Source organism: Capra hircus, chromosome 2, assembly GCF_001704415.2.
Source record: "Capra hircus breed San Clemente chromosome 2, ASM170441v1, whole genome shotgun sequence".
In the NCBI taxonomy this organism is placed as follows: Eukaryota; Metazoa; Chordata; class Mammalia; order Artiodactyla; family Bovidae; genus Capra; species Capra hircus.
In genome coordinates, this window is record NC_030809.1 from 99,236,464 (window position 1) to 99,251,773 (window position 15,310).

At 35.5% G+C, this 15,310-nt stretch overlaps 1 protein-coding gene across 15 annotated transcripts in view; it reads right to left on the reverse strand.

Moving 5' to 3' along the window:
* The window catches only part of BAZ2B (bromodomain adjacent to zinc finger domain 2B), a 329,956-nt gene that overhangs the window by 101,602 nt on the left and 213,044 nt on the right, over window positions 1-15,310 (reverse strand). For 14 of the 15 annotated variants that reach the window (XM_005676091.3, XM_018063517.1, XM_005676089.3 and 11 more), the window contains 4 exons: window positions 9,423-9,623; window positions 8,710-9,105; window positions 2,738-3,341; window positions 866-1,159 (listed from right to left, as the gene is read on the reverse strand). In XM_005676091.3, the coding sequence (XP_005676148.2) occupies window positions 866-1,159; window positions 2,738-3,341; window positions 8,710-9,105; window positions 9,423-9,623 (1,495 nt within the window). The remainder of the gene's footprint in view (window positions 1-865; window positions 1,160-2,737; window positions 3,342-8,709; window positions 9,106-9,422; window positions 9,624-15,310) is intronic. The other variant, XM_018063522.1, reaches the window with a different exon arrangement.

The window sequence follows — 15,310 nt, forward strand, 5'->3', positions numbered from 1 at the left end:
AAACTATGTACAGTTGTTTTCTTTGAAAATATGAGTTTTAAGATGTTGAAAAATTTCAACAGTTGGATCATACATTTAAAAATAATATAACTTCTATAGCCATATAAATGGCTATAGTCATTGTGTACAATGGCTATAGTCAAAAGCACTTTAATTAAACTACAAAGAATAGGATTATAATTATAGGGAAAATTTTTCATGACAAAGATCAAGCTTCATCAATACAAATGGATACATCTTAAATAAGTTGGATATCATATTGGTTCATGGCAAATGAAAACAAAACTAGAAATTTTCAAGAAAAGAGTGACATGTGTAAAACAATATATTATTTTACAATACACACCTATTTTTTTTAGTTATTCAATTGAGAATAGAAATTTGAGAGTAATAATGCAAAACCTTTTAAAGAAGACCTCTAATAGTTTATAAAAGATCAAATAGGAAAAAAGATATGGCATGTTAATAAAATACTACTACTACTCACTAATACAAATGACATTGGTTATGTGTTGGGCAGACATGCAATTGTATCTTAAGAAAAAAAGTGAGCTCATTTTTGTAAATTACCAAAAAAAAAAAAAGTCCAACTGTCAGTCAAATTCTAAATTCTAGAAGTATAAACTGAACATAAAAACAGGAAAGTATTTAAACTCAAGAGCTGCCATCAATCAGGTTCTTAAATTGGAAGCACAGAGAATAAAAATGGTAGTGAGTCATATCCTTTGAAAATACATGCTGACCTTCCTTAGCCTAAAATCTAGCCCTTGATTCCAATGAGATCATCCCCAGAACACTGTATAAATAAGAATTCTTGTTATGGTTTGATTTCTACTTCACAATAATAAAAATAAAGTGTAGGTACCAGAGTGTGGACTTGAAGTAAGTGTGGAAGAAGGTGTGCCAAGAAAAGCAGGTGACTGGGATTCAGAACATAAGGCAGCAGGAGCAGAGCCTGGGGCTTTTGCTATGTGGAGGTTACGAGGTGTTGAGTGAGCTGTGAGACTGATGGAAGGGCTTTTGACAGAGGAAGCTGTTTTATTCAGTTTCATTGAAGTTTTCTCTCCTTCAGTATCACTATCTGATTCATCTTGGTCTTTATCATCATCATCATCTTCTTCTGATCCTTCTGTATCTGATTCTGAATTACTATCTGATTCTGGGAAGTAAAAGAAGCATTTGTATATTATAACTAGATAATCACCAACAGTTTGCAGTTTGTATCTAAATGGAATAGTTCAGGAATCAGCATTTGTGACTGAGAACTCAAATGAGCAACTTTCCTGAAGAGTAAATGTAAAAATTACTATCTTAAAAGCTATTTGAGCACAAGGTATGTAGGCCATAAATGCTTAAAATTCTTCGTTAAAGTAACTGTTTTACTCAAATCATAAAACTTGAATCACAAAATTGTTCTTCTCACGACACTATTCACATGATGAGTTTTCAAAATTATTTTCAATTTAATAAAGAAACTAAAGTATAGAGGAAACAGAATTTTATTATTTAAATCAATAGATTTCAATAATCTGAGAAGTACACAAGGTTCAGTATGAGGAAGAGAACTCTGGAACTATCATCATTAGTTCTTCTGGGTTTTGAGGCAAAAGAAAACAATTTTGGTGGAGAGATACTTGGCTTTGGGGCTGCAGTTAATTCTACTCATCAAGCTTCTCAGGCGTCACAAAAGATAGTATTACAGAAAAAACTGTGGGGAATAATTTAATGATTTAATAATTTAAGTTTGTGCTAGCAATGTAGTCCTATAAATTTGCATCGATTCCTATAGATATGTAAAACCTAATCACACAAATGATACTAGGCCTGTATTTTAACGGTTCCCAGAACAACAGCTTCTATGGAATTGTCTTTTTTGTGTAGTACTAGCTACCCATATCAAAGTTCATTATAAAAGTTACCTTTGAAAGCTATTAATACTATGTATCATGCAAAGTTGTGTTTATGGGAACCCTAGGAAAATATATTATTAGGAAAAGTTGTTCTTACCCTGAGCAAGTAGGTTGTTTTTACCTTATAGTCATTTTTAAAATTGTATAATTGATTATATTTTCCTGCTTATATTGGTAGATGGAAAATTTTAAATTGGATTTGTGGCTGACCAGGAACAAATTCAAAAACTTTTATAATATGTAGCTCATCTTTGTATTTAAATTTTAAACTATCTTATATTTTATATTTTCAATCTTCTGTGGAACAAGAAAGAGAGTTAAAGGGAAATAAAAAAAGAAATTAAAAAGAAAATAAATAAAATCAGGGTACTCTATATGTTATTAAATAAATTCTGTGTTGCTAAGAATTATTCATAGAGATTTAGGCTTTGGGGTATTTTCTGAATGACTGAGTAAAATTTTGCCTTTCTTCAAAATATCCAGTGACACAATTTAACAAGTAGCAGAAGAGATGAAAAAGAAAGGACAAATGAGTGGTCATGAATTAAATGAAAATTAAGCAAGTTCCTCATGTTCTTAATTCATGAATTATTTACTATCATTTTAAAGTTATTTGTTTAGTATTAAATGAACAAGCTGAGAACTTAATTTAGGATTGTCAATCTCAATTATGCCTTTCCTTTACCACTCACTATAGAAAGGCACAGAGCTGCATCAAACAGTGAACGACAGCGATTTCAAGTCTGTGGATCTGAAGAACCTCTTTAAAATGTTTTGGTTCACATGGCATTTAGAGAAACACTTTAAACTTAAGAATAGAAAACAACCTGATTGGCTGTCATCAGAGTCATCATCTTCATCATCTTCCTCATCTTCGTCCTCATCTTCCTCTTCATCCTCATTCGAATCTTCAGAATCTTTGCTACTAAGAATGTCTGAATCTGTTCCTCTAAACTGTTCCACTAGAGATTTTGCAGGATGAGAGTGAGGCTGTGTTTTCACTGTGTTTACATTGTTGCTAACTGCTTTTTCCTTCCCTTGACTATGCAGTATGGGAGAGGGAGAGGGTATGACAGTTGTCTGATTGCCAGGGGTTCTTCTTCCACTTGTACTCAGATTTATAGGTGAGGGAAAAGGGGTGCTACTTGCAGTAGCAATGTTTTCATTAATCTTACTCTGCATTTTAGTTTTGGTAGTAAGTGCCAGAGGAGCTTCTTGAATGACACTTTGAATAACTCCATTTGGTTGGTGATTACCTAAAAGTGCATTTGTCAAGAATGGATTAGGGTTGTTGTTTTCTAATGTTTGTTTTGGATGTGCTGGTGAACTAGAGGTTGGTTTTGGATTTGACAAAGCTGCAATAACCTTCTTCAGGCTCTTAGATGACTCCTGTTTCTTTAACTGAGCTGGGAATGTCTGTTTATATTGTTCCTGTTGAAACATAAAGTAGAATACAAAATAATAATGTATCATAAGAATAAAGACTATTTTTATTTGCTTTCTGTATCTGACAACAACTAATCATATACACATTTAAATCATGATATTTAAGTGCTACAAATGTAGTAGAAGTGATGACTAGCTGATTGCTGAACCTTGGCTAGACATATTTAAAAATTTAGTATGTCTTTCCTCTTCAAAATATGTGTTTCCTTACTGCTCTCCCCTCTTATTACTGCAGTTCCCATTTTTCTCAATGACCCAAACTTGAAACCTTAAAAAATCTTTACTTTCATTGTTTTCAAGTCAGCCACATTAATACTATGTGTTTTGAATTCTTTCATTGAAATACTGCTCAAATTTAAGACATACTATCACTTCTTCCTACCCAACTCCCAATATATGCATATGCCAAGGGCAATTTTCTCATAAAATAAGCTACATTTTATATTAGCTCTTTAGTCAAAACCTTCAGTGCCTCTTCCTCTACTGCCAACTTATAAACCTTAAACACTTATATCTGATATTCAAATTACTTTTCAAGTAGACACTAACAAACCCCTGTAGTTCAACTGGAGTTTTGGCCATGCCCGCTGCATGTCATACAGCACTTTTACCGCCTCTACAGTTTGTTATAACCATTTTCTTTGCCTAAAATATCTTCCTCTAATACATTTCAAGCTGATGAAATCCTGTTCATTATTCAAAATCTGACTCAAGATGCTTCCTATATTTGTCCCAGCCTAAAGCACTCATCTCTCCTATCCTTGAGCTCTTTTATGTCCCCACTTATAGCCTATCCTGTAGTTTTCCACAGTAACCATGATTTGAAGTTAGTAGAAAGGCTGGCTTAATGTTCTGTGGAATCTATTTTGTAGTGTCTTTACCACATTAGCATTGGAAAGAATGTAGAAGACAGTTTAGAAAAAACTATACTTTTTCAGGAAAAATTCATTTGTAAACCATTAAACCATAAAATTTACATCTGTAAATAGCAACAAAAATTTGATTATCAGGATCTTCATGAAAAGAATAACATCATATGAATTTCATTAAACTTGCATAATTATAACTAAAATATAAAAAAGAAAACTGAAGAATGATTAAAATATCCAAAGTTGAAAGAAATAGAAGTTAAATTTTGAAAGGTAAAATTCTGCAATGAAAACAGCTGCCTTGAAATTAAAATCAACAGTATTGTCAGCACTGGACCTGGACTCTTAATATGCAAGTCAGCAAAGATTTGTGGTGGGTTATTTCTTAAATATAAATGGAGATGGAATGCCACACAGAATGACTTATTAAGTATTTTAAAGTATCAGTACTAATAAGCAGTAAGCAATTCCCATATAAACTTTTTTATCTTATTTAACTTATCTTAATGGTATTTGTTTAGAAAATTAAGTTAACTTTTTATAAACACTGAAATATAGTATTTGTACATAAGGCAATGCTTCACAAAGAGAAAGGGTTTAATTGGTATTTATTCAGTGAATAAAATATGGAATATTATACTACATAATTGTTTATCTTTTTAAAAAGAATTTTATAGCAAACTTTTACATAAAATATTTTAATATACTTAATTTTGCTTAATATTTATATGAAACATAAATATTGCATAGTATATGAGTGTATATATATATAATGTATTCAATACTTCATATTTTACATACATACTGGTTTAAATTTTCAGCAGAAAAATTTAGTGTATTTTCATTCCTTGGAACAAAATTTTGTCACAGTCATTTTGTATTCAATAGACAGTATTTTTAATAGGCAGATAATATTCCTTCCAAATATATAGGATCAAGAGTCATAAAATCAAAACCTTTCCCTTTACTTTTATGTTTCATATTTTAATTTTCTGAAGTTGCTTCTCATTCTATAACTCTGAAGAATTACTTCTCAAATATTGACATCTGAAAGTGTTCTAAAATAACCCAAAATGACTGTATTTTATCCCAAGACTAGCTTCAGCTATGCTTTTACAGCAAATGTGCTATCCTTTTTGATATTAGGGGTGTGACATTAAGTAAGAGGGGAGAAAAATGAGACCTGTATGGTAGCAAAAGTCTTGCTACTTCAATATACCCTTGAGCGACCGGAGTATGAGAAAAGAGAGGTGCAAAGCTTTGTCCTACCTCGAAGCTCTTGCTCCCCTAGTCTTTACCTGACTCTCTGGAGACCATAAAAAATCTTCTAGGCAAAACTCCTGGTCTTTATTACAATTAATGTATACTGACTTAAATTAAATGTCTACAGTATAAAGTTTGAAAGGGTCCAATAATTAAATAACACTGAAGAAAATCATCAACTAGTGCAGAAAGCAGATACATAGACGGAAGAGTGAAATAATGGAAACTGTCATAAGAAATCAAGCAAAATTCTAAATATATTAGACTGTCACATAAAGAATGAAAGCTGATGTAAGAGAAATATTTATAAAAATACCCTTTAACTCAATGCCTGCCTGCTGCCTGCTAAGTCGCTTCAGTCATGTCCGACTCTTTGTGACCCTATGGACTATAGCTTGCCAGACTCCTCTGTCCATGGAATTCTATAGGCAAGATTACTGGAGCGGCTTGCCATGCCCTTCTCCAGGGGATCTTCCAGACCCAGAGATTGAACCCATGTTTCTTATGTCTCCTGGATTGCCAGGCAGGTTCTTTACCACTAGTGCCAGCTGGTAAGCCCTTAACTCAATTCTAGATACCAATAAATAGATAAAGTCATTCACAGTTGAATCTAGTGTGAATGCGTAGTCACATAAAATATTTCCCACTAACTACCATATTATTTCAGAAACACCAAGTTATTTCACCTTTATCATGGGCTTTGAAATCAGAATGATCTTGGTTTAAAAATCTGTCTTCTCGTAACTTGTTATATGATGTTGAAAAGTGACTTAACCTCTCTGAGCCTTAGTTTCTTTACCTCACAAAATTTTGTAAGGATTAGATAAGATCACATGGGTAGAAAGCCTAGCTTGGCTATATTTATAAAGCAAATGTTTAATAAATGACTTTATAATAGATGTCACATAAAAATCTTTAAACAGGAATTTAAGAAACTCTTAAAAATTAAGAAAACTTTCAAAATGCAAGTAACTATTGATGTGGCTCTGTAAATTTATTTATCTTAAAGTGGAATATACATTCATGAAAAAATTAAAGTAACCAGTGCAACGTAATTTTTAACTTGCTTAGCTTTTCAAAGAGAGTCAATAATATGATGCCAATAACTCCTAACAATTGACTGGTCCATTACAAGTTGTCCTATGTGTGGTATTATGATATCACTCATCATTCCATTCAGATTAGTGGTTCTCAAATTTGGTTGCACATCTGAATCACGTGGGATGCTTTTTAGACATGCAATATCTTAATCTCAACACAAAAGATTCTGATTTTAAATTGTTCTGAAATGGTTAGTTCTTTTTAAAAGTTTTCCAGGTGATTTTAATGGACACTTAGGCTTTAGAACTACTCATTTAGATTCTCAAAAGAGTTCTGATTTCCTCACTTTTCTTTGACCTTGTTCTTAAATTCTTCCCTGATAGCTTAGTTGGGTAAAGAATCCGCCTGCAGTGCAGGAGACCCTGGTTTGATTCCTGGGTTGGGAAGATCCGCTGGAGAAGGGATACGTTACCCACTCCAGTATTCCTGGGGTTCCCTTGTGGCTCAGCTGATAAACCTACTCCAGTATTCCAGCCTGGAGAATTCTATGGACTGTATAGTCCATGGGGTCGCAAAGAGTCAGACAGGACTGAGCGACTTTCACGTCAAATTCTTCACTGTAAAAAACATACGGATACCATGGGGGGAGGGCAGGTGGGATGAACTGGGAGATTGGGATGGACACATATACATTACTATGTATAAAATAGATAACTAACGCTGCTGTTGCTGCTGCTGCTAAGTCGCTTCAGTCGTGTCCAACTCTGTGTGACCCCAGAGATGGCAGCCTACCAGGCTCCCCCATCCCTGGGATTCTCCAGCCAAGAACACTGGAGTGGGTTGCCATTTTCTTCTCCCATGAGTGAAAGTGAAAACGAAGTCGCTCAGTCATGTTCAACTCCCTGTGACCCCATGGACCAGCCAACCAGGCCCCTCCATCCATGGGATTCTCCAGGCAAGAGTACTGGAGTGAGTTGCCATTGCCTTCTCCAGATAACTAATGAGAACCTACTATATAGCACAGGGAACTTTATGAACCCTGTGGTAACCTAAATGGGAAGGAAATCCAAAAAAGAGGAGATATCTGTATATGTGTAGCTGATTTACTTTGCTGTACAGCAGAAATTAACACAGCATTATAAATCAACTATATACTCCAATAAAAACCAGTTTAAAAAATAAAGAGTCAATTGTCAAGGACATTGTGATTTTTTTTTTTTTGAGAAAGAAAGGCAGCATATCATAGTGATTATGAACAAGGACTCTAGTGTTATAGAGTCTAAGTTTGAATTCCAGCTCCATCACCAACTAGCATGTGATCTTGGGTGAGTTAAGTCATAGGAATCTCAATTTGATCACATGAATATGTACATGTACATGATATTATTAGCAGCATTTACAGATGTCGTTATCCAATAACTAAATATATATGCAGCACTTAAAATAATGAATGGTTGGCAAAACAGTAAGTCTTCCCAATGATTACGATGCCTAATGATGGTTTTTATAAATAAAAGTCAGGCGACTGTGTTCAAACAGAATATTTTTTCTCCAGTCTTGTGAGTTCAAGATTAAAAAACACTGGTCATTTAATTACTAGAATTCTTCTGAACATATGATTGTAGACTACACAACAATATAAAATTAACAGCAAGAAAATAAATACAAATTAAGTTTTCTGATGAGTGGTTCTGGTGTTTGTATAAGAAAATTTACTCAAAATATTTTGTGTTTTGTATAATACATTAAGAAGGGTAAAGGAAAGCAATTCTTAGAAAGGATTTTTTTGCTTAAAATTGATAAATTACAGGACTACAGAGGTAAATTATTTAAGAGTTCATTTCTTTAAAAAAGAATATACTAATATTAGGAAAAAAAGAAATTGATTCTAAACAAAAGTAACTGTGAAGTATCCAATGCAAATATATTTATCCTCTTACTGTTAAATTACTAAGCCTAGGAAAAGATGACAAGATTGTGTTTATAAAAGTATATTAAACAGGTGTGTAGGTAAATATAAAATCACAGAAATTTAGTTTTCTGGCGTGAATATTCTATTCGTGGTGACTAAGAAAGTATAAATTTAAGAGTAGAATTCAGTTTAAACTTAAACATTGTAAGACTATATAAGAGCTCTTTGTCTAATAAAAAAATTCTTCTATAAATTATTTTTAACTCACCCGTTTGGAACGCAATTCACTGGTCAAAGAACTAGATTCTTCAGAGGTATTTTTATTCCCTGCTTTAAGTACATCAGGAGAAGGAACTATGAGTTTCATGTAAGTTTCCTTTTTGGCTTGATTTACCAAAGATAAAGGTTTCACATTGGACACCAATCCCGTAGACTGTATTACACTTGTGTGTTTGTTCACAGATTCCTCCTTTGCCTGAGAGCTTTGGAAAATAAATGGAAGCTGCTGTGACAAAACCTGAGGCTGCTTCTGCTGGGATTGGAATGATGAGTGAGTCTGGGATTCAGACAGAAGAGGTAATGGCTGGTGAATTCTTTTTTCCTGGGCTTTTTCAGTTGCTTTCTGTCCTTCTGCTTTTGGGTCTGAAACACCATGTAATAGCACCTGGAAATACAAATTAAAAGGCAACTTATTTAACATCTGTTAAAACAAAGAACATCAAGCAGTAAACCACAGAGGCGAAAAAGGGTATCTTAAAAAAGTGTTTCTAATGATTGATAAATATATAAAGCTCACTAAAAAATTCACAAAACGTCCCTTTAAAAATGTTTCTCTATCTCCTTTCTATTCTTGCGCAAAACGAAGAACTAAAGGCAATGATAAACTTTAAACTATATAGACTTTGAGAGTTAAGATAAGCCAGTTAATTCCTAAATATGAATAATGTGCAGATACCACCCAATGAAAGGATTTATACTTACCTGGTTGTTACTTTTCTGCTGTGCTTCAGTCTCTGAATCAGAATCATCATCTTCACTTTCTTCAATACTTTGATCTTCCTCTTCATCTTCCTCCAGGTCATCCGAATCACTGCTACTAATGCCTTCACTTGACGTGTCTGAAGATGTGCCTGAATCACTATCACTGTTGCTAGAACTTTCCAAAGCTTTCTTCCTTGGCTTCTGGATAAAGACAAGATTTTTTAACAAGATTTTTCTTTTTGGAAAAAATTCAAGTTTCAGTAAGAGGTATGCTCTTTTAATTCTTAAATGATATTTTCAATCTCAAAGTGTCATTCTGGAAAAAAGTAAAAAGCCACATGTTTTAAAGGTAATTATTCAAAAAACTGATCACATTAACTTATCTGACAGGAATCTCCAGTAAAAAAGTATAACATCTGTCATGTATAGAATATTGAAAACTGTATACAATGTATATATGTGTAATATATAGATATACACTCTCATATGACTGCCACGCTTCAAAATATAAGACAGATTAAAAAAAGCATTTACAAAAAGATAATTCCAGTTATGATAAAGAAAACAACAGTTCCAGATATGTACACTGAGTTCTATATTTAGCTTTAATCTTTCTTTGTGTAGACAGTGAATCAGTAGCCAAACACACCTTTCTAGGTGCTTGACTATGATAAAGTCTATGATAGAGTCTCTGCCTTCAGAAAACTTACATTCCAGTGGTGGTGGTGGTGATAGACTAGACAGATAATTATTTTAAAAGCAAATAATTCCATACAGTAAAACGTACTGTAGAAAAGATAAAATAGGCAGAAAAAGGCTTAAAGAATGGCTTTAGTTAAGTGTCAAGGAATTTAAGTTTTGTATATTTCCACATCAGAAAAGACAGAAAAATATGATAAAGAGAGAGATTAATTTCTGGAACATATAAGACTCTACAGGACAAAGAAAATTCAAAGCTGAAAAGGGACCTGAGGTCATATAAAAGGAAAGTTTTCTTTTTAAAGGACAGATAATGGTAGTGGATAAAACGAGGAAAAATAATGATATAAACTATAACTAAATAACTATACAATAGTGAAAAAGTTAAAATTCTGCCAATAGGAAGACTAAAAGGGAGAAATGTCAAAACAACAAAGCAACAAGACTGACTACAAAGTTACTTCAGAACATTTCTATAGTGTTTGCTGGTAGATAAAATAGAGAAAAGTCAGCAATGAATTACAAAAGCAACGAATTACACAAGTTATGGCTTTAGAAGAAATGAAGCCTTTCATAACTACGGGGTTTGGGAATAAAAGATAATAATACACCTCTACAAGAGGAGGCCAGGTTTTGAAGCCATAGTTTCAGATGGCAGACATATATTTTCCTTTGTGTCTTCTGAAATTTTATTTAAATCATATAAATACATGTGTGAAGAGAGTCACTCCTGTTATATTCTGCTTGCCATGATACTGTGTTAATTGCACCAAAGTAGCACAGGAGAAGGCAATGGCACCCCACTCCAGTACTCTTGCCTGGAAAATCCCATGGGCGGAGGAGCCTGGTAGGCTGCAGTCCATGGGGTCGTGAAGAGTCGGACACGACTGAGCGACTTCACTTTCACTTTTCACTTTCATGCATTGGAGAAGGAAATGGCAACCCGCTCCAGTGTTCTTGCCTGGAGAATCCCAGGGACGGGGGAGCCTGGTGGGCTGCCGTCTCTGGGGTCACACAGAGTCGGACACGACTGAAGTGACTTAGCAGCAGCAGCAGGAGCAGCAGCACAGGTATACTCTTCAATAAGCTAATAGTCTCATCATTCCCTAAGCTCTTTCCCTTACAGTAAAGCAGAAAGGGATTTGAAATAAGGGAAATCACAGGATGAGAAAGACCAAAGCAGAGATTAAAGGGAAATAATACTAACAGAGTAATGTTATGCCTACCATTTTGGGGGCAGAGAAACAGCTCCTTCTTTGCGACCAAAATCTGTTTTGAATCTCTAAGTATGTTTGGGCTTCGTAGGTGATGCAGTGCTCAAGAATCCTTCTAACAATGCAGGAGACTTGGGTTTGATCCCTGGATTAGGAAGATCCTCTGGAGTAGGAAATTCTATGGACAGAAGAGCTTGGTAGGCTACAGTCCACAGGACTGCAAAGAGCCAGACACGACCGAGTATATAAGCACACACGCGTAGCAAGACTATGAAAATCGTAAGGAACCTAAACTGAAGTAACCACTTTCAGTTTTAGAGGAAACCAAGGAAGGAAGGGAATAAGGGCGAAACTCTGATTCAGCAGAAAAAAAAACAGCAACTCCCCTTTCATTATCCAAGCAATCTGTGTAGCTTCCATTTACAGTTGTTATGATAGATGGTCCTATACTCCTATAGATGGTAGGTCGAGAGGTGAGGGTTCTAAAGCTTCAGGGACATAAAATGTTCACTTGTAGAACTTTCTATAGCCAGCAGATTCCTGGACCCCAATTCTAAACAAGGCGCAGGGATCTGCATTAACAAGCACTTATTATGATTCTAATGCAGGTGGTCTTTGCAGATCATACTCTGACAGCATGCAAAGAGTCTGTTTTATAACAAATTTAGTCCCTGTGTTAAAAAGAAAAAAGTAGATGTGATAAGATAAGTCCAGGTATTAGGGAAAGATAGAAAAGTGAGTTTCAATATCACCAATTTCATCTCCTTAGTCCCTATTAATGTATATGTGTGGGGGAGTGGTTTTTTTGAATTTTTACAATTAGGTAGTATGTCTTTTTTCTGTCATTTAAACATTTAAAAAATGAGTCTTCTTAGATTCATAAAAAATAATCAAAGGAGATTTTACTAATTACCCCCTTTCCCCCCTACAGCGACTTAGCACCAGCAGCAGCAGCCCCCTACCCATTCTAGGAAAGCTTTTCAGAAGTCTCTCCTTGAACTTTCATTTCCCTGGGTATTTATTTCTTTCAATAGCAAAAAAAATACATATTCAAGGCCATTATGTAACCAGGCAGAGTTGTTCTAGTCTCTGGAGATACAAGGGTGTGACATACAGATAGCAACTCTGCTCTCATGGGAACAGGGAGAAGAGAATTAACAAGCAATGCAAGAAAGGGTTTTTAGTGATAAATACCATGACTAAAACAAGATAATTGGATAGACAGTATGTGCTGGGGGTGGGGTGAAGATGTAGATGTAATTGTCAGGTAAGATTCTTTTCAGTTGAGACCTAAATAGAGAGCCAGAGCCCATCCTAGAAAGATAAAAGAGCCTTTCAAGATGAGAAACAGCAAAGGAAAAAGCCATGAGCTGGAAACAAGTTTGACATGTTCAAAGAATGGAAAAGTTAGCCAGACTTGCTAGATCACAGAAACTTGGGAGAGAGCCATATGAAATAAGGCTTGATGGACTGGCAGGGGCAGACCACGCTGGGTCTTACAGGCCATGGCAAGGATTTTATTCTGAGTAAGATAGAAAACTATTACAAAGAGTGATAACATGATATTTTAAAGTGATAAAAAAAATCACTTGCATTTTTATAAGACTGTTATGTTTGCTGTGGTAACAATAACTTGTATGGCAACAAAAGTAGAACTTAACCCTGAATTGTCTTATTTTTTTCTCAACAGGCTTTATGTTTGTATATTTTAGTCTCTGTTGACTTACTTTGTTAAATTTAAAATACCTATATTTATTCTGAATATACATGTAGGCTATGTGACGGAATTGGACTTAATGATTTCAAGTGAGCATCACTGATATAAGTAACCCCGCCTTCTAGGAGGAATTATCAAAATTAGCTCAAGAACACTTTTCAAACTTCACATGAAAAGAGCTGATGAAGTAGTTCTTTTTTCATGTTTTTAAAACTGAAAATACAGGGTACAAAAGTATAGAATTTTCTTTTTTAGTTTCAGTTCCCTTCATCTTCATTATACTTGAACAATACACTAACACAGATTCATTCCAGACCATGTATTATTAATACCCAAAAGTACTCTTCTGAAATCTTAAGTTCTAGTATCCCTCACATTGATAGTCAGTCTCTCTCTAGTGATACTTCTATGTAGATATAAATAGACATCCCTGTGCTCAGTTGCTCTTTGCAACCCTATGAGACTGTAGCCCACAAATCTTTTCTGTCCATAGAATTTTCCAGGCAAGAATACTGGAGTGGGTTGTCATTTCCTACTCCAAGATATCCCTATGGTACCCAGAATTTCTTTCCTTATATCATTGAAGAGGTACCTCTGTAAGGTTTTAATAGCTGCTCCTGGAAATATTTTCTACTTTACCTTCACTTATTTTGTTTAGGAATGTCAGTGTGCTGTGCTTAGTTGCTCAGTCATGTCCGACTCTTAGAGATCCCATGGATTGTAGCCCGCCAGGCTCCTCTGTCCATAGGGATTCTCCAGGCAAGAATACTAGAGTGGGTTGCCATGCCCTCCTCCAGGGGATCTTCCTGACTCAGGGAACAAACCCTGGTTCCCCACATTGCAGGCAGATTCTTTACCGTCAGAGCCATCAGGGAAGCCCCAGGAATGTCAAAACAGATTCCTTACTAGAACGAAGGACAGAATCTCATACCCATTCCTCCAAAGTCTTGCCTTGCACATTGTGCAGGCACTAGATATATTAGATTTTACTAGATTTAGCACTTCTTCTAAGAGGTCTGTAGTTTTTGTTTAGTAGCTAAGTCATGTCTAACTCTTTGCAGCTCCATAGACTATAGCCTGTCTTGGTACAGTCTCTGTCCTATACCAAGGACTATCCTCTGGACTATCTCTGGATTATCCTCTGTCCTTGGTATTTTGTGGGCAAGAATACCAGAGTGGGCTGCCATTTCCTTCTCTAGGGGTCTTCCCAACCTAGGGATCAAACCCACATCTTTTGCAATGACAGGTGGGCTCTTTATCACTGAGCCACCAAAGAAGCCTTCTAAGAGGTAAGGCATTATAAGGTTTAAAAGCTTGGGTATTTAACTTTCAGAAATACATGTAGATATAGAAATCCCATGATATGAGGTCTAGGACATGCTTCAAAATACCATGGGAGCAAGGAGTGTGGTTTTTCCAGTAGTCATGCATAGAGTTGGACTATAAAGAAATCTGAGTGCTGAAGAATTGATGTTTTTAAACCGTGGTGTTGAAGACGCTTGAAAGTCCCTTGGACTGCAAGGAGATCCAACCAGTCATCCAATCAGATCCAACTGATTTCCTGAAATTAGTCCTGAATATTCATTGGAAGGACTGATGCTGAAGCTGAAACTCCAATACTTTGGCCACCTGTTGCAAAGAACCGACAGACTGGAAAAAACTGGGAAAGACTGAAGGCAGGAGAGGAAGAGGACGACTGAGGATGAGATGGCTGGATGGCATCATTGGCTCGATGGACATGAGTTTAAGCAAGCTCCGGGAGTTGGTGAAGGACAGGGAGGCTTGACATGCTGCAGTCCTTGGGGTCGCAAAGAGCTGGACATGACTGAGCGACTGAACTGAACTGAAGGAGTAGGTGGCGTTTCAGTCAGTAAGTATCTGGTGTGCAGAGAGGCTGACAGCAGTGCAGAGATAGGCCTTTGGAGCTCATACTAATGGGAATGCCCTCAAAACATACCATAAAGGAGAAGAGCAAAGAGTAGTTGAAGAGGAACAGGTGGAAAATATGACCCCAAAATATGTTTGTCTTGGGGCCCAAGAATAGTCCCATTGAGTTTCTGTGATGGGTATCATCATTCTTAGTGGCTTCAGCAGATGACCTTCCCTCAGACTCTCATATGTCTTGTTATGTTCTGGAAAACAATTATCTTCTGTTGAGATGGAACTGAAAGGTCTTGAGGAAATATTTCTATAAAATATGCTCAGCAAGAGGAAAGCAAACTTTGTTTAGTTGATCCTGGAAAATATATGGAACTTGA